At 45.9% G+C, this 23591-nt stretch overlaps 2 protein-coding genes across 2 annotated transcripts in view; both read left to right on the plus strand.

The window, feature by feature from the left end:
* CHRNA7 (cholinergic receptor nicotinic alpha 7 subunit) overlaps window positions 1-11111 on the plus strand; it is a 120983-nt gene extending 109872 nt beyond the window's left edge. The window contains exons 9-10 of the mRNA XM_032259958.1: window positions 3151-3260; window positions 7919-11111. Of these exons, the coding sequence (XP_032115849.1) occupies window positions 3151-3260; window positions 7919-8437 (629 nt within the window). The 3' untranslated portion in view covers window positions 8438-11111. The remainder of the gene's footprint in view (window positions 1-3150; window positions 3261-7918) is intronic.
* LOC116537718 lies at window positions 9403-23499 on the plus strand. The gene is made up of 3 exons (XM_032260000.1): window positions 9403-9576; window positions 17700-18196; window positions 23364-23499. The coding sequence occupies exons 1-3, from the start codon at window positions 9403-9405 to the stop codon at window positions 23497-23499; spliced, it is 807 nt and encodes a 268-aa protein (XP_032115891.1).
* Window positions 23500-23591: the final 92 nt, after the last annotated feature.

A 23591-nucleotide genomic window follows, 5' to 3' on the forward strand; every position in this document is an offset into this window, starting at 1 on the left:
AGGCATAAGGCATGACCCGCTGCCCTGGGAGGAAAAACAAAACCTAGAGTCCCCACTCCTGTTGGGCAGGGAAGGTCAGAAGGAGGTAATACAGACTGTCATTACACGTGCTGGCCCCTGCTGCTCGAGGACCCGTGCTGTGTGTCTACCTGGGGCTGGGCTGGAGGGAGAGCCCTACCTGGATACCCCCAGGATTTAGGAACCAGGCAGCCAAGGCCCTTCTTTGTGGAACTCCCTGTATGTGTAATATTTTGGCCAGAGAAACTGTTGGTACAAAAAGTTTTGTGGGTATCATTTTTCTTTTGGTACCATCCAGACAGGAAAGAACCACCTTTCCACCTGAGTCTGACTCCATTCTTTCTACCTTCCAACGCATTGCTTTCAGTAGAGATTTGCAACCACCATTCCTGAGGCAGTTGTCAGGCCCTCTCTGGACTGATTACCCGCTGGGAAAGGCTTGGTTGGTGCATAGCCCACATCTAGAAGGATGGGATGCTGATGGCCTCAGGGACGTCAGCTTTGCTACCCTCCGTTGATGGAATTTCACTCAGAGCAATCCTTTGACCCCCATCTCTCCATAGGTGGTTGGTCTGCTCAGGCTGCCATGACAAAATACCATGGACTTGGGAGCTTAAATAGAAATTTATTTTCTCACAGTTGCACTGCTGCAAGTCCAAGACCAAGAGGCCAGAAGGGATAGTTTAACCTGAGACCTCCCTCCCTGGCTTGCAGACAACCACTTCCTCAGTGCTTTGTCCTCTCCTGGTAGTTCCACTGTACCTGCACCCTAGTATCTCTCTGTGTGTCCAAATCTCCTCCTCTTAAAAAGGACACCAGTCAGATTGGATTAGGGCTTACCCAGATGACCTCATTGTACTTAATCACCTCCTTAAAGACCCCATCTCCAAGTACAACCACATTCTAGGGTACTAGGGGTTAGGGCTTCAGCATATGAATTCTAGGGTGAAGCACAATTCAGCTCATAAGTGTCACAGTTTGCTCCAGTCTCCTTCCTTTCCTCAGGGGCCCTGACAGTAACTTTAGGTCTCAAACTTCCACATTCTGGCAGAGCTCTCCCAGGTACCTCTTGGTCTCTGCAGGAAGTCAGTGAGTCCTTCCTGGCGTGAGGGCCTGCGGTGTTCTTGGCCAGCTGAACACTTAGACTCGTGCACCAAAATGCTTTCCCTTAGAGCTCAGCCCCTTGAGTCCACAGCCACAGCAAAGGTTTGATGATCAGAGCTGCCCACTGAAGAACACTACCTCCTTTCTCTTAGACATCGTGGCCCATGTAATTGCTAATCATTGCACAAATCCTGCAAGGAAGGGGCTCCTGTTTATTTTAGTGGAGGCTACCATGACAAATTGCTGTAGCCTGCAGGCTAAGCAACAGGCATTTATTCCTCACAGTTCTGCAAGGCTGCAAGTCCTAGATAAGAGTGCCAGCAGGGCTCCAGTGAGGGGCCACTCCCTGGTTTACAGATGGCCCTCTTCTCGCTGTGGCCTTATGTGGCAGAGAGTGAATTAGCTCTTTAGCCTCCTTTTATGAAGGACTCTAATCCCATTCATGAGGGCTGCACCCTCAGACCTCTTTAAGTCCTCTGAGAAAATCACTCACCGTTTCTCTACTTACACAACACTCCTGACACCAAATGGGGGCTTTTCTTCCATGAGGACCAATTATTGGAAACCAGCTGGGTGTCCCGCAATTTACTTCAGTCCTGAGACTACCTGGAGTTAGCATGGCCCTCACAGATTAAGGCTCAAGACCATCTCTACTTGAGATGCCAGTTAGAAGTGCCGGCTTCCCATGCTTCTGACCAACTGTCTGTAAATCGGTAGGGAGTTCCCAAAACTGCATCTTTGAGTTCAGTCATTTACTAGATTGGCTCACAGAACTCAGGGAAACACTTTACATACATTTATTCATTAATTGTAAAGTACAGATGAAGAACAATCAGATGAAAGAAATGAGTAAGGCAAGGTATTTGGGAAGGGGCATGGAGCTTCCGTGCCGTCTCTGGGCACATCACCCTCCAAACACCTCCACGTGTTCAGCACTGGTCAAGTCTCTGAAGAACTCCGTGCTTTTGGGTTTTTATGAAGGCTTCACTACATAGGCATGATTGATTATGTCATTGGCCACTGGTGATCACCTCAACCCTCAGTACCTCTTTCCTCCCCAGGGTGAAGGGTTGGGAAGGGGGACAGGGCTTGAAGGTTCCAACTCTCTAATTACTTGGCTGGTTCCCCTGGCAACCAACCCCGAAACTATCCAGGAACCTCAGCCATAAGTTATTTCATTAGCATATAAAAAGACACTGATGACTTCAGAGATTCAAAGGTTTTAGGAGCTATGTGCCAGGAAACGGGAGGAAGACCAAACACCTATTTCTTGTTATAAATCACAATCTCATACCTCCCAAAGCCCACCTCCAGATACCATCCCAGTTAGGACTAAGATTTTAACACATGAACTTGGTGGGGACACAAACATCATCCTTTGCCCAATCCCCATTGAAGAGCCAAGGCCCAAAGAGGCTCAGCATCCACTCCAAACTCACAGCCAGTAGCCAGTGGACCAGGGTGGACGCACTCAGATACTCCGTGCTGCTTCTCACCTGGGCCCAGGTGGAAGGACACTGATGCCCATCAGAGCCAAAGCTGAGGCTGAAGTTCTTGTCCTGAAAAGTCCCTGAAACTGACCCCTTCCTCGGGCTGGACAGGTGGCAGCCAGTTGGTGTGCAGGTTTGCCCCGTTGTATCTCTGGAGCACCGTGGAGACGTGCATCATAAACACTGGGTGGTTCGCATACCCTCACATCCAGTATTGACTCACAGGAGCAACCTTCTCACCATCCTGCCAGGCGATGCTAGCTCTTATTGACTGACAAGGAGGCCAGAGTGCATGGAGGTGCAATGAGTGAGGGAAGACCACTCCGTGGGCGGGAAGTCAGACCATGCTGGCTGGTTTTGCCTACCTAGAATGTGGGCTGCAGACCTGGCCGGTGGCAGGAGGCTGTTTGCCCGGCACATGGGCATCACTGCACCCCGAGGCCCTGATGTGACCGAGAACTAGTCAGGCTGTGTCTATCTTGTGACATTCAGTGCTGCGGGAGCCCCGGGTCTCACCCTGTCTCTGTTCTCTCCACAGCCCAGTACTTTGCCAGCACCATGATCATCGTGGGCCTCTCGGTGGTGGTGACAGTGATCGTGCTGCAGTACCACCACCACGACCCCGATGGGGGCAAGATGCCCAAGTGGGTACGTTCCTCCCACCCCCGATGGAGTTGGAGACCCCCCCTAAAGGAGGTGCCTCCTAGGGTTTATCGATTTTAAAAATCACACAAAAAAGGGGCATTCCTAAAGAAATAGCTTTGTTTTTGTATTTCGTCACCCATTGGTGTGTCTTTGCGTAGCATGCAGTCATGGTGCGCGTGTTCCTGGATGCCCCGTGGCACTGCTGTCTAAACTGATGCTGTGAGTCAGGCTCTCAGACTGGCTGCTCTGTGTGTTCTTCCAGTACGGTGTTTTGAGAAGCTAGTTTTTGGGTTTTTTTGATGTACACCATGAAGCCCTGTGCTGCAGTTGGAAGCAACAGATGAGACAGACGCGTAGCAGCACGGTTGAGGCTTCATAAGAGAATGAGGAGTGAAAAGAGTAAGAAACAGAATGAGCCATGTACAAATATGCACATGCAGTACTTAAAGGGATATCATCCAACCAGAAGTCTATAAAACAAAGACTAATCGTCACCAGTGGGGAAGGGGGAGGGGATAAAAGGGAATGGATGGAAAAATAAAGGATTGCGTCCCACAGCCTGTGAGCTTAGCCTGGGCCATGCCACCCCTGCTCCAGCTGCTGGCACCATGCCTGCCACATCCATGGGTGCTCACCCACCCAGGGATCCTCTCCTGCAGTGTCAGGTGTCCAAAGTTATGTACCCACCCTCGCCTGGCAGTCAGGAAACATTGATTAGGGCTTAGGGAGGGCCTGAGCTTTCCCCACCTCACAGAAACCAAACCCAATGCAAGGGAAAGGTGCCCTGGCCCGCCCTTCCTCCCTTCATGTGGGCTCTGTAAAGCTTCCCCATCCTCCGGTCTAGAGAGCCTGGCTTAAGGATTTGGGGAGCTCAAAATGCCCTCACATCCCAAATGCTGCCTGTCCTTGGAGACCACTTGCATCTCAGTTCAGAAGGAAATCTAGGAATCACCAATAAGCAAAATGCAACTGTAAGGGGTGAGATGCAGTCAGGTGCCCTCCAGGAATACGGGATTTCTGGGCCTCCTGAAACATTCATTGTGTGGTAGTTTACCCAATTGCTTACTTAGCAACTTCTTTAGAAATGCTTTACAAAATTACTGTTTCTTCTCAGAGTTTCACCCACATGGCCCATTCCTCTCATACACTATTTAGTAAAGACTTACTTGTGAGCTGGCCATGGTGGTGTGTGCCTGTAGTCCTGGCTACCTGGGAGGCTGAGGTGGGAGGATCATGTGAGCCCAGGAGCTCCAGGCTGCAGTGAGCTATCATAATGCATTGCCCTCCAGCCTGGGTGACAGAGCGAACCCCCATCTCTTAAAAAAAAAAAAAAAGACTCACTTTTAGCTTATTGTGCCAGCAGTAGTGTGTGCTTAGCCTACCTGGTGCCGTCTCACACACAGACCACATCACTGTGGTCCCTGAGGTTTGTTTTGTGAAGACCCCCCCATTAAACACTGGGGTACATTTGCACACATTCACCTGTATTTTTGTCTGACTTCTTTATAACCCCGACACACTTAGGAAAATGCAAGGCCAGAGGTGGGAGCCCTGAGAGCTGGGGAGCTTTTTTGTTTGCTGGTCTTTCTGTCTGTCCATCAGTTTGAAGTAGGTAACACATTTACCTGTTTCTAAAGTCAAAATAAAATTAAAGTTACAATTATACATAAGGAAATCCTGCTCCCATTCCTTCCCCTTACCCTGCATCTGCCACCAATATTGATAACCATTTTAATGAATTCCTTCTTTTTCCTTCCAGTATTTGTTTATGCAAATACAAAAACCTAAACACTTCTTCTCATTCCTTATAAGTATTTTGACTGATGAGAAGATAAGAGAATTAAGACATCAAGACACAGAACCATTTTTAATGATCTGGAGCACTCCGCTGCTTTAGAAAAAATCTTAATTAAGAGCATATTCACCTCTCAGCATAAAAGCTTATTAAAACCAATTGGCTGCAAATGAAAGATGAAGCTTATACATTTCTCCCACTTTACATAACACACTGCATTTTTCTTTCATTCTATGTGTATTTGAAACATAAACAGCCTCAGAGGGACTTTTATTATGATCTGTTGCTATGAAGAAGATACTGCCGGGTGCAGTGGCATTATGTGACATTTGCACAGCCAGAAACAAAACTGTAGCCTAACAGAAGAGGTCAAGAGCATGGCCAAAAGGATAATTTTATCTTTTAAGTGCTTTGGCTTTGAAAGCTAATGATTCAGGCCATGGAATTCAAAATAGACTTGGCAGTGTGGATCCTGTGAGCTTGAGATGTGCACCATGGGACGTGTAGACCCTGCCACGGAGAGAGAAGTGCCTGCTGCTGCTCGCTCCCCGTGTGCACAGCTGCCACTGCGTGCAGGCACACTCATGGCCCTGCAGCCCCCCTGGCTTAGGATTTCTGGTGCTTTCCCAGAGGGGTTGGGCTAAAGTTGCATGAGTCTTGAAGAGAACCTCATAGACCCTTTTACAGATGAGGCTGGGAAAGGCTAAACATGTTAAGTGACATAACCACTTACTTACTCATGGTGTGTCCTTGGGCCGGTTTATTAGCCTCTTTGAACCTCAGTTTGTTGGTCTGTAAAGTGGAGGAATATACTCATTTCACAGGACCCTGAAAGGCCCAAGTGAGATGACTTGTCTCATGAGCCTTGTATGGAGGACCCAGCTCATCCAAAGTTTCACATGTGGTCATATGTGCCCACTCCTTACTGATCATAAAAAGCTCTCCAAGGTCAGCAGACCCAACCTTTCCAGGACATGCAGATTGCCGCCTGCTTGTAAAGTACAGTGGGAAATAAAGGGTTATATTTATAGCTGCAACGAAACTGGTCTTATGCTTCCCTGTTCTTGTCCCCAAACCTGTTTGTTGCAGTTATTTTTGATAAGATGTTATAAAAAGATTACCAAGAATGAAAGCCCTGCAGATATGAACTGCACAACTTACTATCTGTATATTTCCTAAAGATAGGAACTATACCTTCTGGGTTACTGATGGAATTTCCCCACAATCATAAAACAAAATGTAAATGAAATCAGGATCTGGATAATTTCAGGGAAAGGGCCCACTTTTTACACACTTACCTGGATAGGCTTGCAAGAATGCTTGTTTACCTAGATTGAGGCTGTAGATGTCTCCCTTCTTTCCATGAGAGGCAAAACCCGGATAAACTCTATGGTTATTTTTCTCCAGCTTCTTTCATGCACTCTAGGACACACTTTAGACTAGAGGTTAGCAAACTGGCCTAGGTGGCCAAATCCAGTCCACCAAGTGTTTTTGTAAATAAGTTATTTTAGAAAACATGGCCATCCATTTGACGCCTTCAATGCGTGATACATGAGCAGAAATGAGTAGCTGCCTGGCCCTTTACAGAAAGTTTGTCAACTTCTGCTTTCAACTTCTCAAAGTACTCTCCCAGGGCCTGGTGTGGTGGCTCACGCCTGTAATCCCAGCACTTTGGGAGTCAAGGCAGGCTGATCACAAGGTCAGGAGTTCAAGACCAGCCTGACCAATATGGCGAAACCCTGTCTCTACTAAAAATACAAAAAATTAGCCGGGCATGGTAGTGCACGCCTGTAATCCCAACTACTCAGGAGGCTGAGGCAGGAGAGTCGCTTGAACCTGGGAGGTGGAGGTTTTGGTAAGCCAAGATCTCGCCATTGCACTGCAGCCTGGACAACAAGAGCAAAACTCCATCTCAAAAAAAAAAAAAGTTATCTCCCAGGCATTGTCTTATTCAGTCTTCATTGAAGCTTAGTGAGCTAGGTTAGAGGTTCCAAAACTTCCTTGGTTCATAGCACGTTAGTGTCTCAGGAAATTTTTCACAGAGCCCGTTGCCAAAAGAAATAATACCCAAGACTCTCTTTTTAAATAAATCAAAACACTTTAATAAGTATTTATGCCTTAACAATGTAGCCCCTATGGGGCCCAGCACTCTCTCAAATCTCAGGATCGGATTGGAGACCACTAACCTAGTTTCTGTTTCACATGAAGTTCCTTGGTATTTGCTTTTTATCAGGGTAGCTGAAAAACAGCTTTGCAGAGTGGTCACATCATAAGAGATCCACATCTCTGGTTGGAACATCTGATGTTGGAAGCCTAAACTGTTTCAAGCCTCAAGTTCACCTGGTGTCTCATGGATGTTCTGGGGTTGCATTTGAAAACGTCAGACCTCCCAGGACTCTTTGTGAATTTGCAGTGGCCTTCCAGAGCGCCTCACACTTGGTGTGGGAGCCAGAGTTAGGTCTGAAGGTCCCCGGGTTACAGATAAGCACGGAAGAGAGGGAAATTGACTTTCCCTTTTTACACAGCTCAGATAGCCTTCTCCTTCCACGAGGCTGTCTTCCCTGAGATTGCAGCTTGCCTGCCCTGGAGAGAAATGTAGCTTGTTCTCAGGGTGCCTCAGTTTGAGTCTCGCCTCACATTGAACTAAGTGCTTGTCACGCGCAGGCGCTGTTTGCCTGCTAAAATCGTCTGCTTTTTAATTTCTTTCTTTTTTACTTTTTTATTTATTTTTTTATTTTTTTGGTGCTGTGACATCTGCTACCCCCGAGGACCCATGAAGCAGGCCTTGCCGTGTAGGATCTTGCTGCTGTCAGCAACAGCCGATGCCCAGCTGGGGGCCGCTCTTAACGTTCTGTTGTCTCCCCAGACCAGAGTCGTCCTCCTGAACTGGTGCGCGTGGTTCCTGCGCATGAAGAGGCCCGGGGAGGACAAGGTGCGCCCGGCCTGCCAGCACGCGCGGCGGCGCTGCAGCCTGGCCAGCGTGGAGATGAGCGCGGTGGCGCCGCCGCCCGCCAGCAACGGGAACCTGCTGTACATCGGCTTCCGCGGCCTGGACGGCGTGCACTGCGCCCCGACCCCCGACTCCGGGGTGGTGTGCGGCCGCATGGCCTGCTCCCCCACGCACGACGAGCACCTCCTGCACGCCGGGCAGCCCCCCGAGGGGGACCCGGACCTGGCCAAGATCCTGGAGGAGGTCCGCTACATCGCCAACCGCTTCCGCTGCCAGGACGAGAGCGAGGCGGTCTGCAGCGAGTGGAAGTTCGCGGCCTGCGTGGTGGACCGCCTGTGCCTCATGGCCTTCTCGGTCTTCACCATCATCTGCACCATCGGCATCCTCATGTCGGCTCCCAACTTCGTGGAGGCCGTGTCCAAAGACTTCGCGTAGCCGCGCCTGGCTCTGTACATGCGGGAAACGCACAGATGGGCAAAGCCTTTGGCTTGGGGAGATTTGGGGGTGCTAATCCAGGACAGCATTAACGTGGCAATTCCGATGTTCCCGTAGGGCTGTCAGTCGTGTTGTTCTGGTTTCCTTGTTACTTTAGGTAATAGGCTTTCAGCACTCTGTTCAGTACTCTCAGATGGGCTGATCCATACCCTTGGCCCGTCCGTGCTGTCGGTCAGCAGGGCCTCTGAGAGGTCATTTTGCCCATGAGCCCGCTGCCTGGAAAGCCCTTCAGAGAGCTCCCAGTGGCTCCTCACCGCCGGGACAGTTGGTTCTGCATGTCTGCATGCCACTTGCCATGAAGGTCTACCTGAAAATTCAACATTTGCTTTTTGCCTGTGTACAAACCTAGATTGAAGCTAAAATAAACCAGACTCACTAAATCCATTCCAATAATTGACTGGTGGAAGGAAAACAAAAAACTAAAACTAAAAAAAACTAAAAACTAAATCTGATAGCTTTTCTGCAATTTAACTTTTATTTTTATTTTATTTTTTCTATCAAAGACAATTGGTAGAGAGAAGCAGTTTTATGTGGTTTCTGTGTTAGAGAGACAGAGAGAGAGACTGTGGGTCTTGCTAAGGATGTTTTTACCAGCCTCCCTGGCTTCTGCAAACCCACCTTGTCAAGGAAATCAAAGGGACACGGGTTTCTGTTTATTCTGAACAAGGACCAGGCCCCATGGAGTGTCTCTGGTGGATCCCAGACAACTCCCAAATGCCGCTGCTCTCAGACACTGAGGTGTTGAGCAAATCTGTTCTATTTTGCAGAACCCACAGGACAAATAGAGTTCTACTAGAATTAGCCCAAAAGAATAGCTAAAGCTAAGTGAAGCCATTTATGTGGGCTTTAAAAAAAATAATGTGTTAGCTGATTAACATGCACTGGAGTGCATTAGTCTTAGAAACATGCACATCCATACAAATGCACAGCATCAAGTGAACATACTGCATATTCCTAGGCCCTGTGTGTCAGGGCCAGGAAGTGGGGGCTGGGAACTCTTCTGGTCCCTCCTATGGCAGTTGCCAGGAGGGGGCGATGTGGTCCATCCGTTTTCTGGATACCTGGCCAGTGGCAGACAGGTATCCAGGCCGCAGTGCTCTGGATAGGGAGGAGCTGGCAGACCCTCAGTGACTGATAAGCCAGCAACTCTAGGTTCTGGCCTTCGGGAATCTGCCTGCCCCAAGCCCGTCCACCTGTCGTGGACAGCCCAGAAAACTGGCTTAATGTCCATGGGTGGATTCCCTGGAGATGAGCAACTTGAAAACAAGAGAAACTTTAATTTTTAAACCTAACTGCTGATACAGCCCTTCCCTTAGATTATCTAGCGACAGTATCACTTTGTGTCTTCTCTTTCTTATTTTTTTAGTGAGGTCAGAGGGTAATTCGCCAAGAAAGACCTCTCCTATTCCATTGTATCATCCAACAGCTGCTCAGACCTCAAAATTGTAGAAGGCTTCTGAGCCCCTAGAGATTTTTAATTTGCTTCTAACCCTTGAGATGCGAACATCATGAGGGAAGATTTTATTTTCAGAGTTAAATAAATCATATGTGTTTTTCCAGCCATCCAGCTCACTCATTTCTGGGTAATGCACATGAATTTATTTGCACTAGAGGAAGGTGGAAGCTTGTGTGTGTTCAGGGTGTGTGTGTGTGTGTCTGTAAGTGCACAAGTACCTGTGTGTGTGACTTAAGAGAAGAGACTTCACTTACAAGAAAGTTGATGAATCAGGGCACTCCAGCCTCAGGCGGTTTGGAGCAGGATCTTCCAGCAGTCACTCCTTCCACATGCTATGGATGAACTGTGCACAAGATTTTTATTTATTTTTTCTATTACAATGCTTTAAAAACAAGTAGGAGTGTTTTGATATGTAAAGGGAATGCTTCATTTCTTATCATTATCCCAAAATTGATCCCTCCCACATTTTTGTTTAAAAAAGAAACCTTTTGGGGTTTGTGCAGGAACACATAAAATGCAAACCAAAGTTGTGCATATTTTGACCCCTGAAATAACTACTCTGTCATTTAATAAAGTAATAATAGGGAATAGATGTGCACATGGTTAGAAAAGTATAAGTGGTTAAAAACAACAGCCTCCCATACTGCTCCTTTTCTCTCGCAGAGAGGACCATTAATGAGCTTCTAGGGGCATTTCTAGAAAAGAAGAAAAGAAGGTAAGAGGCCAAAGCAAGAGGGACGGGGGCATGGAGAGAGACATCCCTTCCCAGCACTAACGCTCTGTGAAGTGCTCTGCACCTCGCATTCTTCACGTGGTGTTTCGTATTAGAGGTCGTCCCGTAATAACATATAAAGATCTACCTCATTCTTCCTAATAGCTGCTTAGCATTCCATTGTCTCAGCGGACTGTCATTTATTTGAATAGCCTTTTACTGGTGAACATACGGATATTTCCGGTTTTTATTTTTATATACAAATCTATAATTGGCATGCTTGTACATACATCTTAACATACTTTTGTGACTAAAGCTTGGTGTAAATTCCAACTTAGAAATGGAATTGCTGAGTTTTAAGGTTATGTGTATTTAAAATTTTGATAGATATTGCCAGATTATCTTCTAGAAACTGATCAATAGATGTAACTCCATGAAGAGTACAATTAAAGGCCCAATTCCTCAGCTTTCTATAATAGCATGGGGTATTTTCAACCTTAATGTTTTCCCCAATGTAACTGGTGAAACATGATATTTAGGAATATTATTCTGATTGTAGTTTATTTTATCACATGTAAAAATGGAACATTTTTTCAAATTTTTTTGTAATTTTAATTTTTATAAGCTTACATCTTTTACCCAATTCCTAATTGGGTTATTTGGCTTTTTCTTAATTAATTTGCTCGTGCACTTTGGGACATTTTTGTCTTATGTCTTTAAAATATTTTTGTTTATCATTTGTCTTTTGATGTTATTTATTGATTTCCTTATTTATTGGCATAGAGTTTAAATTTTTATGTTGTCAATTTATCAATATTTTTCTTTGTCAGTTGTGGGATTCATTTCCAGTTTTTAAAAGCCTTCCTCATCCTGAGATTATAAATAAACTTACTCATATTTCTTTCTGAAACTTTATGGTTTTATTTGCTTATTTCACATCTTCTGACTCCCTGGAATTCATTTGTTGCAGGAAATGAGGGAAAGATCCATACTTTTTCCTTCATATGGTGGCCAGTTATATCAATTACTATGTAATAATTCATTTCGGAAATACAGTCATAGTGTTTTCCCCGCTTCTTCAAAATGGAGCCTTATTTGTAAACCAAAGTTCTTTAAGTATTTGGTTCTATTTCTGCTCTGTTTATTTATCTCTTTAGGAACGCCTTTAATTTCTAAAGCTTTATTCATACTAATATCAATACTTTCAAGTCAACATTCGCTTCAGCTCTGAATCTCTGTCTCATGTGAATCTTTTTTTAAAAAATTAGAGTCACAGTGGATTTACAGATTGAGTGTTCGTATTCAAAAGCGTGAAATCTTGTGTTTAAGTCTAATTTTATGTAACTTAGTAGTGTTTTATGATTTTCTTCATTAAGATGTTATGAATTTATAATTGCTTATTTCCAGAAGTTTTATCATTTGGCTATCATTTCCAATGGAATGATTTATTCCACTTTATTTTCTATTTTATCCCAATATATAAGAAAGTAGTTGGTTTTCATGTATAAATGTTACAATCAACCACAAATTGTGATTCCTGCTTGTTTTTAATATTTCCTTTTGACTTCTCTTTTCCAATGTTTCTTTCTTGAATCTGGTTGCATTTGAGATCAGTGTTGAGTAACAGTTATTCAAGTGGCATACTTACCTTGTTCTTGACAACAGCGGGATGCTTTAATGTCTCAGCATTTAACTTGTATGAAGACATGTATTTTCCTTGCCATAATAAAAAAATACCTGTGTGTTCTCAAACTATTAAGGCTCTCTGGGGGAAATACAGATGTTAGATTTTTATCAGAAACTTCTCAGTATCCAGAGGGATTATCAGAAGGTCTTTTCCTTTTCTCTAGTAGTATGTTTAATTATATTAATAGAATCCTTAAGACCACATCATTAGTATATTCCTGAGATGTTCTTTACTTAGTATCATGACTTTGGTTATCAATATTTATAATTAAGATTAATCATTCTACAGCTTGCTTTTGTGTGCTTTTTTGTCCACATTTGATTTAAATTGATGCTGACTTAAGAAAAGAAACCTCTATATTCCATAACCATCTATTGGTTTTGAATTATTTTCTATTTAAGTGTAAAAGAACGAGCTGGGGCTGTCTGGGCCTGCTGTGGTATATTTTGGATTTCTCTCATCAGGCAGATTAGGGCCTCGAGCTCTTCTGGAGACCATTTTAATTACATTTTTAAAAATAAAATTAATTCCATCCGCATTTCAACATGGTTGTGTAGTTTTGCAGTATAGGCACGTCAGGTGTTTTATTTCCTCTGTATTTGTCGTTACTTCTCCTTTTCCATTTGTAATTGTGTGCATTTCTCCCTTCTCCTGTGCTTATTTATTTAGCTTGCCATGAGTTTTATTGGTTTATATCAGACCCTTAGACTTAGTAATTTGGGGACCTGTCTGCAGGGTCCTGGGGGTCCCTGTGCTGACCCAGCCCTCCCAGGTGACAGCAGGAGGCAGTGTAGCACAAGCCACAACCAATGCAGGACCATCTCCAGCCCAGGACATGGCTCAGCCTTTCCCCCAGGCCCGGGGAGCTTGTGGAGCAAACTAGTTGAGACAGCACAGGTGGGTTAGATGTAGCTGCTCATTGCACTCGCCAGAAGCTTTAAGCCGAGCCCTCTGAAGGTGCACACCTCAGGAAGTAACTCTTGCATAATTTAACTTTTTCTCATTCTTTCTTTTTTTGTGGCACAAAACCTTCCCAGCCTCCCTAGAACTTCTGTCCATCAAAATGTTTCTAACCTCACCATGGATGGCTCCTTTTCTTTCTTTTGAGACGGAGTCTTGCTCTGTTGCTAGGCTGAAGTGCAGCGGTTCAATCTCGGCTCACTGCAAACTCCACCTCCCAGGTTCAAGCGATTCTCCTGCCTCAGCCTCCGAGTAGCTGGGATTACAGGCGCCTGCCACCACACCCAGGTAATTTTTGTATTTTCAGTAGATACGGGGTTTCACCAAGTTGGCCAGACTTGTCTCGATCTCCTGACCTCGTGATCTGCCCACCTCAGCCTCCCAAAGTGCTGGGATTACAGGCGTGAGCCCCCGTGCCCGGCCCCATGGCTCCTTTTCTAATTACTGTTTACTTCGTCTCCATATGCGTTTGACCTTCTAATGCAGTAGCTTGTCCTGAGTTGGGGAAGACGTCCCAAAGTCATGGCCCCTGGGGATGGGGCTCACAGATTCTGTCTTTCTGAAACTCTTTGTGGTCAGACACCTCCCGTGTCTGCACACAGCGGGCTTCAGAAGGCAGCCTTTCTGCAGTGCTGCAGGTCACATGCTTGTCTTCTCTCCATGGTCACATGTCACATTTTGCACGGCTTTCTAAATTTCCTTTTTTCTTCCAATAGCCTTCTTGCCATTTCTTCTGCTGCTGTGTTAGAGTTCTGTGAGTTTAATTAATTAATACTTCCCATTAACAAATTATGTTTTGTAATTCTTAAATTTCTGCTTTTATTTTTAATATTTTCATTCTATTTTTAAAAATGATTGTATATTTTTAAATTTTGGCAAAATATACATAACGTGAAATTTACCATTTTAACCAATTTTAAATGTACCACCAGTGGCATTAAATACATTCACATGTGTGTAATCCTCACAGCCACACATCCCCAGAATGCTTTTCATCTTCCCAGATTAAACCCCTAACACCAGCTTCCCAATCGCATTCACCTTCCCCAACTCCCTGGCAACCACCATTCCATTCTCCTTTTGGTCCTTTTATTTTTGTTTTTTTGGGACAGTCTCATTCTGTCACCCAGGCTGGAGTGCAGTGGTGCAACCTCTGCTCACTACAACCTCTGCATCCTGGGTTCAAGCGATTCTTTTGCCTCAGCCTCCAGAGTTGCTGGGATTACAGGCACGTGCCACCAAGCCCAGCTAATTTTTGTATTTTTAGTAGAGACAGGGTTTCACCATGTGGGCCAGGCCGGTCTCGAACTCCTGGCCTCAAGTGATCTGCCTGCCTCGGCCTCCCAAAGTGCTGGCATTACAGGCATGAGGCACTGTGCCCAGCCTTCTTTTGGTCTTTATAAATCTGACTAGGTACCTGATACAAGTGGACTCATACAGTATTTGTCCTTTTGTGACTGGCTTATTTCGCTTAGCATGATGTCCTCAAGAGTCATCCATGTTACAGGTTCTCGTCTACTTTTATTTTGTTGTTGTTTTTCTAAGTTAGTTAGTAGATGCCGAATCCATGTGTTTCCAATTATTCCTTTCTAATTTAATCAGGGACGTATTTTCAGCTCTGCATTTTATTCTCATCAAAGCTTTACCAGCAGTCCATATGTCTTAAATGCAATGTTTTTATTGGTATTTTCTGGATATTCTATAAGGTCAATTTTTGTACCTTCTTCAAATAGACTTTTTAAATAAAGGCTAGAAGAGTGAAGCAGCAGTGGAAATAGAAAAGGAGCAAAGAAACCTGTAACAGGCTGTCATCAATTCCTTGTACACCCCACTGCACTCAGACCAGCCTCAGCTGAGCTGTGTTGAGTGTTTTTAAGTTTCCACATTTTTTAACTTAAAAATTAATTTCTAGTTATATCACTGTATGCTTTAAGCACAATGCCTTTGGTACTTTTTCTAACATTTTTAATGCGCTGAGGTGTTTCTGAGGGGTTTGTATGTTCAGTGCCTGTGAATGGGTCCCTCTCTGAGAAGGACCTGGGCGGGTGTCTGGGAGCTCCACTCCCAGCCGTGCTCACTGGCCTGGCGGGGCCACGCTCCCTGTCAGCCACATTCCTCCTTCAATCATCCTTCCCTTTACTGTAGGATGTTAACAATGAATACAAGATTTTCATTCTATTTTCAGTATTTACCTTGAATTCACACTTGTCTGCTTTTAAAATCAGCCCCACTTATTTCTTTTGCTGAGATGCCTCCCTCGTTTATTCTTAACACTCACAGAACTCCTCCCGCCTCCACGTGTGTGGGGTTTTCCCCACACCAACCCATTCTCCAGCACCAGCTGGGCGTCCTACAGTTCAGCTCAACTCTGACATTAACTGGAGTTAGTGCTAGCCCCACAGGGAAGGGGCTTAATTCCCAGGACTGCCCCACTCCAGATGCCAGTTTTAAGTGGTGGGTCTCCAGGTCACCCACAGCTTCTGTCCAACTTGGCTACAAATTGGGGGTTCCCATAACTCCCTTCTTAGGTCCAGTCATTTGGTAGAACAGCTCAGAGAATCCAGGGGAACACTGCTATGTTTACCCATTTCTTATAAAGAATACCCAGGGGAACACTTTGCTATGCTTACCCACTTCTTATAAAGAATATTCTTATGAGAATACAGCTTCTTATAAAATGGGAGCAATGCATAAGGAAAGGCATAGTGGGGGTGGGCATAGAGCTTCCATGACTTCTCCAGGAGCACCACCACGTTCTCCAACCCTCGAGCTCCTGCACCTGTGCTTAGGAGTTTTTAAGGAGGCTTCATCATGTAGGCATGATTGATTATTGATTCAATCTCCAGCTCCTCTTTCCTCCCTGGAGGATGGGGTATGGGGCTGAAAGTTCCAAGCTTCTAATCATGGCTCGGTCTTTCTGGTAGCCAGCTCCCATCTAGGATCCCACCAAGAATTGTTCATTAGAACAAAAGATGCTCCTGTCACCCAGAAAATTTCAAGGGATTGGAAGCTCCACACCAGGAACCCAAAGATGCTCCCAAAAAATATTAGGACAAAAGATGATCCTGGTATCCCAACACTCAGGAAATTACAAGGGTATTAGGAGCTCTAGAGACACAGACCAATCTGTATTTCTTATTATTTTATACTCAAAATTGTGTGTTTAATCTTTTTAAGGCAACTTGTTTTAGGTTTATTTATCTTGGATCTGCACTTATATTTTTAATACATATTGCTGATATACTTGGTTTAATATCTTTTTATGCCTGTAATTAATATTTCTTTTGCATTCTTTTTTGGGTTTTTCCCCCCTTCCTCTGATATATATGAAATCCTTTTGTTAAAATGAAAGATTTACTGCTTTTATGTGTTCAAGTGGTTACCTATATAATTTTACATCATATAATTGAACCTATAGTTCAGGATTTATCAACCTGACAGTTTCTATTAATTCTCCACTTCTCACTTCAAACCCCAATATATTATTAGTTATCTTTTAGTTTTTAGGTTTTCCGTAGGTTCCTTATACAACACTCTGTGATATGCTTTAATATTTATCAATTCAGAAGAGTATCTATTGACTGCTATTGGGAAAAGCTGAAAGATGTTTAATAGGGTGGGCAATTCATTCACTTTCATGGTAATCTTCCCTTTTCCTCACTTTTCATAGTGTAATTATCTTTGTCATTTTTAGAAAGTCACGAGTTATAACATTTACTTTCTGAAATTAATTTCCTGCCATCACATACATGGTATATTTATTTATGCAAAATGAATTTTCCTTCTTTTTCCTCATTCTGGCTTGAATATGCAACGAAGTGTTTTATGCCTCTTATTCCCAGTGGAGATCTGCAATTCTTCCTCTATGATGGTAGCTTTGTTATTTTTGGCATCGTCTATTCTGTTTCCTGCTGTTTACAGTTTGGATGGTTTTGTTTTTTTTTTTTCCTGTTCTGAAATGAGTTTTTGCTCTTCAATTTGTTTCCAAAGCTCTACAATTTACTTTTCATTTTGTTTTTCTACCTTTTAGCTCTTTTTTTTTATTAAAATCAATTTCTTATTGATTTTAAATGTTCTTACACAACATTTTGGAGAACTTTCTTGCATGGATTCAGTTATCTATTTTGCTGCAGAAGGAAATCCGTGTCTGTCTTCACAGGCCGTGGTCTGCCGTTTCTTTAGCGTTCGCCTGCAGTGTGTGCCTGGACATTTATTTCGCTCTTACCTTTGCTTAAATTAGGCAGCGTTGTGTGGACCTTTGGATTTCTCTGAAAGAGCAGGCCTCTGAGCCGCTTTCAGACTGCGCTCCTTCTTCTGCCTGCTCTCCTGGCCTGGGGTTCTGATAGGAAGGGCAGCCAGGCGTTTCTGTCTTTTCTGCTCGTGGTAGGCCTGTTCCGTCAGCAAGCCTTCCAACAGCTGGTTCCCAGTGGAAGGCCTGGCTGACATCTGCCAGTGCTGTAGCAAGGGTGACTGTGGCACTCCAAGCCATGTCTGGAGGCAGCCCCACGTCGTGAGCCTGGGGTCCAGTTCATCCACCCGTAACTGCAGGCATGTGACAGAAGAAGTGGACATCACTGTGGGGCCGCTGATCTTCCTGGACACGACTGGTGACCACGAAATGGAGCAGTGGGCCTTGCCGGCTGACATCTCCTTGCTGCTGCTGGGCACAGGCCTGGCTGTGGTGGCGTTCCTGACTCTGACCGCTGTTATCCTGGTTCTTACCAGGAGGTGTCGCACTGCCTCCCACCACCCTGTGTCTGCTCCCAATAAAAGAAGAAAGCAATTAAAAAAAAAAAAAAAAAAAAAATGGATGGACAGGATGGACAGCCCAGGATGGACAGCCGGGAATTTCTGTCTTTACCTTGTTGCTGATGCTGTTGGTCTGTTAGTGCCTCATAGCATTTTAGGCATTACCCTGGAAGGAGATCTACATTGTTATTTATTGATCTAATTCATGAAATTCTGGGTCTCTGGGGTGAGAGGGCTGTTATTTAGCATTCTCAGTTAGCTATGTACTCCCAGTGAAATTTCCTGACTTCTGTCCTCACACCCTTCAACCTCCAGTCAGGACAGACGAAATGTCCACGGATTTGGCTGTTAGGCCTGGTAGTTGGAGGGCTGGTGGGAGCATGAATTTGGTGACAGTCACATCCCCTTTCCTTCCCGCCCACAGGGGAGACAGCGGAAGAGGCCCCTCCCGTGGCTCTCCTGCCTCTGCCGAGATCCTTGGTGGCAGTCAGGGCTTCTGCACTCATGGGCTCGCTTAAACTTTTTCCCTCTAACTTACGACTTTTCTTCTCAATCAGCCTCGCTCCAGACTGGCAGCATGGGGTGGGGAGAGGGCATCTGCCATTCTGGTTGGAGGCACAGTGGGGTGGGTGGCACTGATTCAGGGTCTGTCCTTTGTGGGTGCACACCACCCTCTTCCCTCTGTCCTCTCGGCCGCAGCGCTTCGAAGAGTGTGGCGGGAGGCTCCGGCACTCTGTGCTGCTGCTCTTTGCTATTGTTGCTTTTTGGGCAGCGACATCTCTGATCCTGCCTTCCTCCACTAGCAATGCATTGATGAAGTCACTGACCACATATTCTGGGCAATGGGTTACTATACAGAGAGTGTGTTATGTCTCAGCACCAACGCTGCTGGTAAATTATGTTCCCAGTAATTTTAGAAGATCGTGGCAGATGCTTTTCGCCTCATGTTGAAGCTGTTCTTTATTTTGAAGGACCTGATGAAGCTGTGCAGCTTAATCTTTTTCCAACTCTATTTACCCCCTTTTCTTTCTGTGGTAAATGAAAATAGCCAAGAATTCGCCAGTTAATATCTTTTTATTAATATTAATAGTGTAGCTGTTTTTCCAAACATGTTATTTTGAACTATCTTTAAGATAAAGATAGTCTTGGTGAAATTAATCCATCGGGGTTAAAGTGAGGATATGTTTTCCTCCTGCACATTTTGGTAATTACCATACAGTTCCCCATCTGTGGTGTTGCTTTCTTTTTTTTTTTTTTTTTTTGAGACAGAGTCTCGCTCTGTTGCCCAGGCTAGAGTGCAGTGGCATGATCTTGGCTCACTGCAACCTCCGTCTCCTGGGTTCAAGTGATTCTCCTGCCTCACCCTCCCGGGTAGCTGGGATTACAGGTGCGAACCACCACACCCAACTAATTTTTGTATTTTTAGTAGAGATGGGGTTTGGCCAGGCTGTTGTGGAACCCCTGACCTCAAATGATCCTCCCAGCTCGGCCTCCGAAAGTGCTGGGATTACAGGCGTGAGCCACCACGCCCAGCCTGTGGTGCTGCTCTGTGATTGCAGTTGTCTGTGGTCAACCGCAGTGAGAAAATAGGTGAGCACGATAAGGTGTTTTGTGACAGAGACCACGTTCCCATAACTTTCATTACAGTATATGGTTACGATTGTCCTATTTTATTATTAGTTACTGCTGTTAATCTCTTACTGTGCCTACTTTATAAATTAAGCTTATCATAGGTGTGTATGTGCAGGAGAAAACCTATATAGGGTTCACTACTACCCAAGGTTTCAAGCAGCCACTGTGGGTCTTGGAACATCTCCCCTGTGGATAAGCAGGCACTACAGTACAATATTAACTTCTGTTGTATTTTTCAAACATCCTCATGCTCAAGAAATTACCATCCACTTGGAATTACAATATTCTGTAGTCCCGGCCATACTTCAGCATGCCCCCTGTTCCTTGGTCAACCTTGTTGGTTCTCTGGCTCCTGGGTGACCACATGAAACCCCCGCCAGCATCCTCATTGCCAAGCCCGGGGTGCTATCTGGAGAGGGGCATATGCTTAGTCTTTTAAAAGAAAAAAAAAACAGTGCCTCAAATCCTTTGTGGAAAAGACAAGTTCATGCTATTCAATCAGATTCAGAATTTCCAAACATACAGAAGCTCAGAGCTCATCTATGGCATCAGGTTCCAAACATTTCTTTTTTAAAGGTTAATTCAAGTAGAAAATATAAGAATATTTGTTCCAGAGTCAGGTCTGGGGGACTTTGGTGTCTGGCCGTAAAGAGAAATTATGAAGGAGTCATTTTGAAAATGGTCTTGGTATGTACTGGGGCCTCCGCCAAAGAGCCTTGGGCTCAGGAGGCAGGGTGTTGGCCACAGGGATAGGGGCTCATTTGAGTATCTGTGACTGGGGGAGACGGGGACCCTGCTGTCAGGAGGAGCAGGAGCGGCAGTGGTGGGGGCCAGCAGTAGGTGTTTGCTCCCAGGTTCCCTGAGCTCTCCTGAGATTCTTCCAGACTCCTGGAAATAACTGGCAGAGGCGAGCCAAAGCCAACTGGCTGAGGCCAAGCCACAGCTGAAATTCAGATTTCACATCGATGTGACCCCACTGGACTGCAGGCTGAGATTCAGTACATTTACCCAAAACATGTGAGACCCTGTTGTGGTCTGAATTAAGAGTCTTCAAATTTACCCTAACCCCCGCCCCTCAGCCTGTCATGTTATTTGGAGATAGGGCCTGTAAAGAGCTAATGGAGTTAAAATGAGGCCATGACGGTGAACCTTAAGCCATTCTGACTGGTGTCCATATAAGAAGATGAGGTTAGGATGCACACACAGTCAGGGGGTGGCCGTCTGGGGCACAGGGAGAAAACAGCCATCTGCAAGCCAAAGAGAGAGGCCGCAGGAGAAACCAGCCCTGCCCACCTCGATCTGGGACGTGCAGCCTCCAGAACAGTGAGGAAATGCAGGTCTGTGTCCAAGCGCCCCAGGCTGTGGTGCTCCATGTGGCAGCCCCAGCCACTAAGACAGGCATCTGTCAGGTGCGGGCCCCTCCGCCAGACACAGGGGGTGCAGTCGTGAAAAAGCACCTTTTAGCTGGAAGGAGCTCATTCTTAGAAAGGGAATTAGGTAGATAAATAGATAAGGGCCACACAGGGAGGGATCCAGCCTTGGACAATCATGGAGGACTTCCCAGAGTTGGTGGCGCCTCAGGTAAAATCAGATGAGGGGGCTGAGGCCCACCCCAGTGACTTGCCCAGCCTCACACAAATAGCTGTTTGAACTGGGACTAGGAACTCAACGCCCTGTGCTTTCCTTAACCCCAGCTCACTTTGTCCTTTCTTCCTTGGAAATGGCAGGGATTGGAGATTGGTGGCCTGTGTTTCGGGGTCTGCGGTGGAAGGGGATGTAGACCCTCCGGCTGTCTTGATTGAGAGTATTGAGTCTGTCACTGGTGTATGCCGTCCTCTGTCCCTATGAAAATTTTTGGCTAAAACCATCTTGCTTTGAAAGGTTAACTCTTTAACACCATGATTCCTGGGACACTAGTGGTCCCTAAAACTGCTTTTCCTCGAGGCATGGGAAGGGCCGGGGCTGAGAATGAACATCCCCAGAGCCTTGCAGTCCAAGCTTCCTGTGGGGTATTTTAGAGCTGAGTTAAGGCATTACAGCCAGAACAAGCGTGCTAGGTCCTGGCTCCGATAACCTCTCTAAGGCACCCAGGCTTTGCGATTCTGTTCCCTCTGCACTCTCTGTGCTGTCTCTAGCACAATGATTAAAGACGGCGGCCTCACAAAAACGACCTCACCTTCAATTTCAGCTCTGCCCTCTGCTGACTGACCTCCAGCAGGCCAGCCACCTTAGCCAAACCCGGTGACTAATAGCAGTGCCTGCCGAGACAGTCTCCAGGACAGAGCGGAGCACAAGAAGCTCTCAAAAATGTCAGCTAAGTTTATGTTCTGCAGGATCAAACCTCACTCCTCCCACACAGGAGGTGCCATCTTCCTGTTTTAAATGACAAACAGGCGTTCCTTTGAAGTTTAACAAATTCCTTCTGCCACCTTGACAATGACATCCAGCAACACAGTCTCTGGAGAGAAAAAGAAAAGTTTAGAAGACATTGTCAGTTGTCTCTTCCTAAGTGATTATTTCCCTGGACCCAAACACCAAAAAGTACATGTCAGAAATACAGGGGCTAGGCCGGGCGCGGTGGCTCACGTGTGTAATTCCAACACTTTGGGAGGCTGAGGTGGGCAGATCATCTGAGGTCAGAAGTTCGAGACTAGCCTGGCCAACATGGTGAAGCCCCGTTTCTACTAAAAATACAAAAATTAGCCAGGTGCGGGGGTGCATGCCTGTAGTCCCAGCTACTTAGGAGGCTGAGGCAGGAGAATCGCTTCAACTTGGGAGGTGGTGGTTGCAGTGAGCCGAGATCATGCTACTGCACTCCAGCCTGGGTGACAGAGGAAGACTCTGCCTCAAAAAAAAAAAAATTAATAAAGAAATACAGTGGCTTTGGCAGTGGGTCTAGGAGGAATCTGGTGACATCATTAGGGAAGGGTCATGAAAAGCAGCGGAGACTGTTCCCTGAGTGAGTGTTTGTTGAATGCTTTTGGGACATGAGATGAGAAGGGGAAGAAACACCCACGATGTGGAGTCAGAGGTCTGTGGGCAGCTGGTGAACTAGTAATTGAACATTGATGAAGGCAGATGGGATGAACGTGTGGGCGGGGGGGTGGCCTGTGAGAGGGGAGCAGAGGGGACAGGGTTGGGTGAGTCCCCAGAGGCAGTGCCTGCTGCACCTTGAGAGATGTGCATGAGCGGAAGACCAGGGTGGGTCAGGGAGGGCAGGGTGGCGGTGGGCAGGAGGAGCAGTGGTGGGAGATGGCACTGTGGGGGTCTTCGGGATTCCCTAGTGCTTTCCCTAAGAGTGGTAGGGGTGACTGAAGGCTCTGGGCCAGACGATGGTATCATTCAGTTGCCTTTAGATTCTGGAAAAAGAACCGGAAGGTACAGCATGTTCTTTCCACTTCCGCCCTAAACTGTGTTGAGCCCCATGCTGGGAGGCTGACCAGGTGCGGCAGTGGGAGCTGGATCTCCCTCCAGTCTTAAGACGTGATGTAGGGTGTGATTTTATAGTTCAGACACGAGATGGAAAACGGCAGCCAACAAGACATGGTTGACGAGTGAATAACCTGATCAAGGGCTGGGACAGAAGGACTGGGAGGAAAAGGTGTTGAAAGAGGATTTCAAGGCATTTTCCAGGAGAGTATGATCTAAAGCGTCTTCTCTGTGTCCCCAGGGGAATGTTTGCTAGCCCTGCAGAGCCCTTCAGTCACTCACTTGCTGCAGACGGGGGGCAGAAACCACTGGAGCCACGTGAACGGGGACACGTTCCTATGAAGAGTCGTTACACAGGCGAAGGCACTCGCCCCTAAACGGAGTCACTGAGGGCTTTCAGGTGTGACAGGCGAAGGCACCCGCCCCTAAATGGAGTCACTGAGGGCTTTCAGGTGTGACAGGCGAAGGC

This window comes from Sapajus apella, unplaced genomic scaffold (genome assembly GCF_009761245.1).
Source record: "Sapajus apella isolate SASKATOON/1434 unplaced genomic scaffold, GSC_monkey_1.0 scaffold113, whole genome shotgun sequence".
Classification (NCBI taxonomy): domain Eukaryota; kingdom Metazoa; phylum Chordata; class Mammalia; order Primates; family Cebidae; genus Sapajus; species Sapajus apella.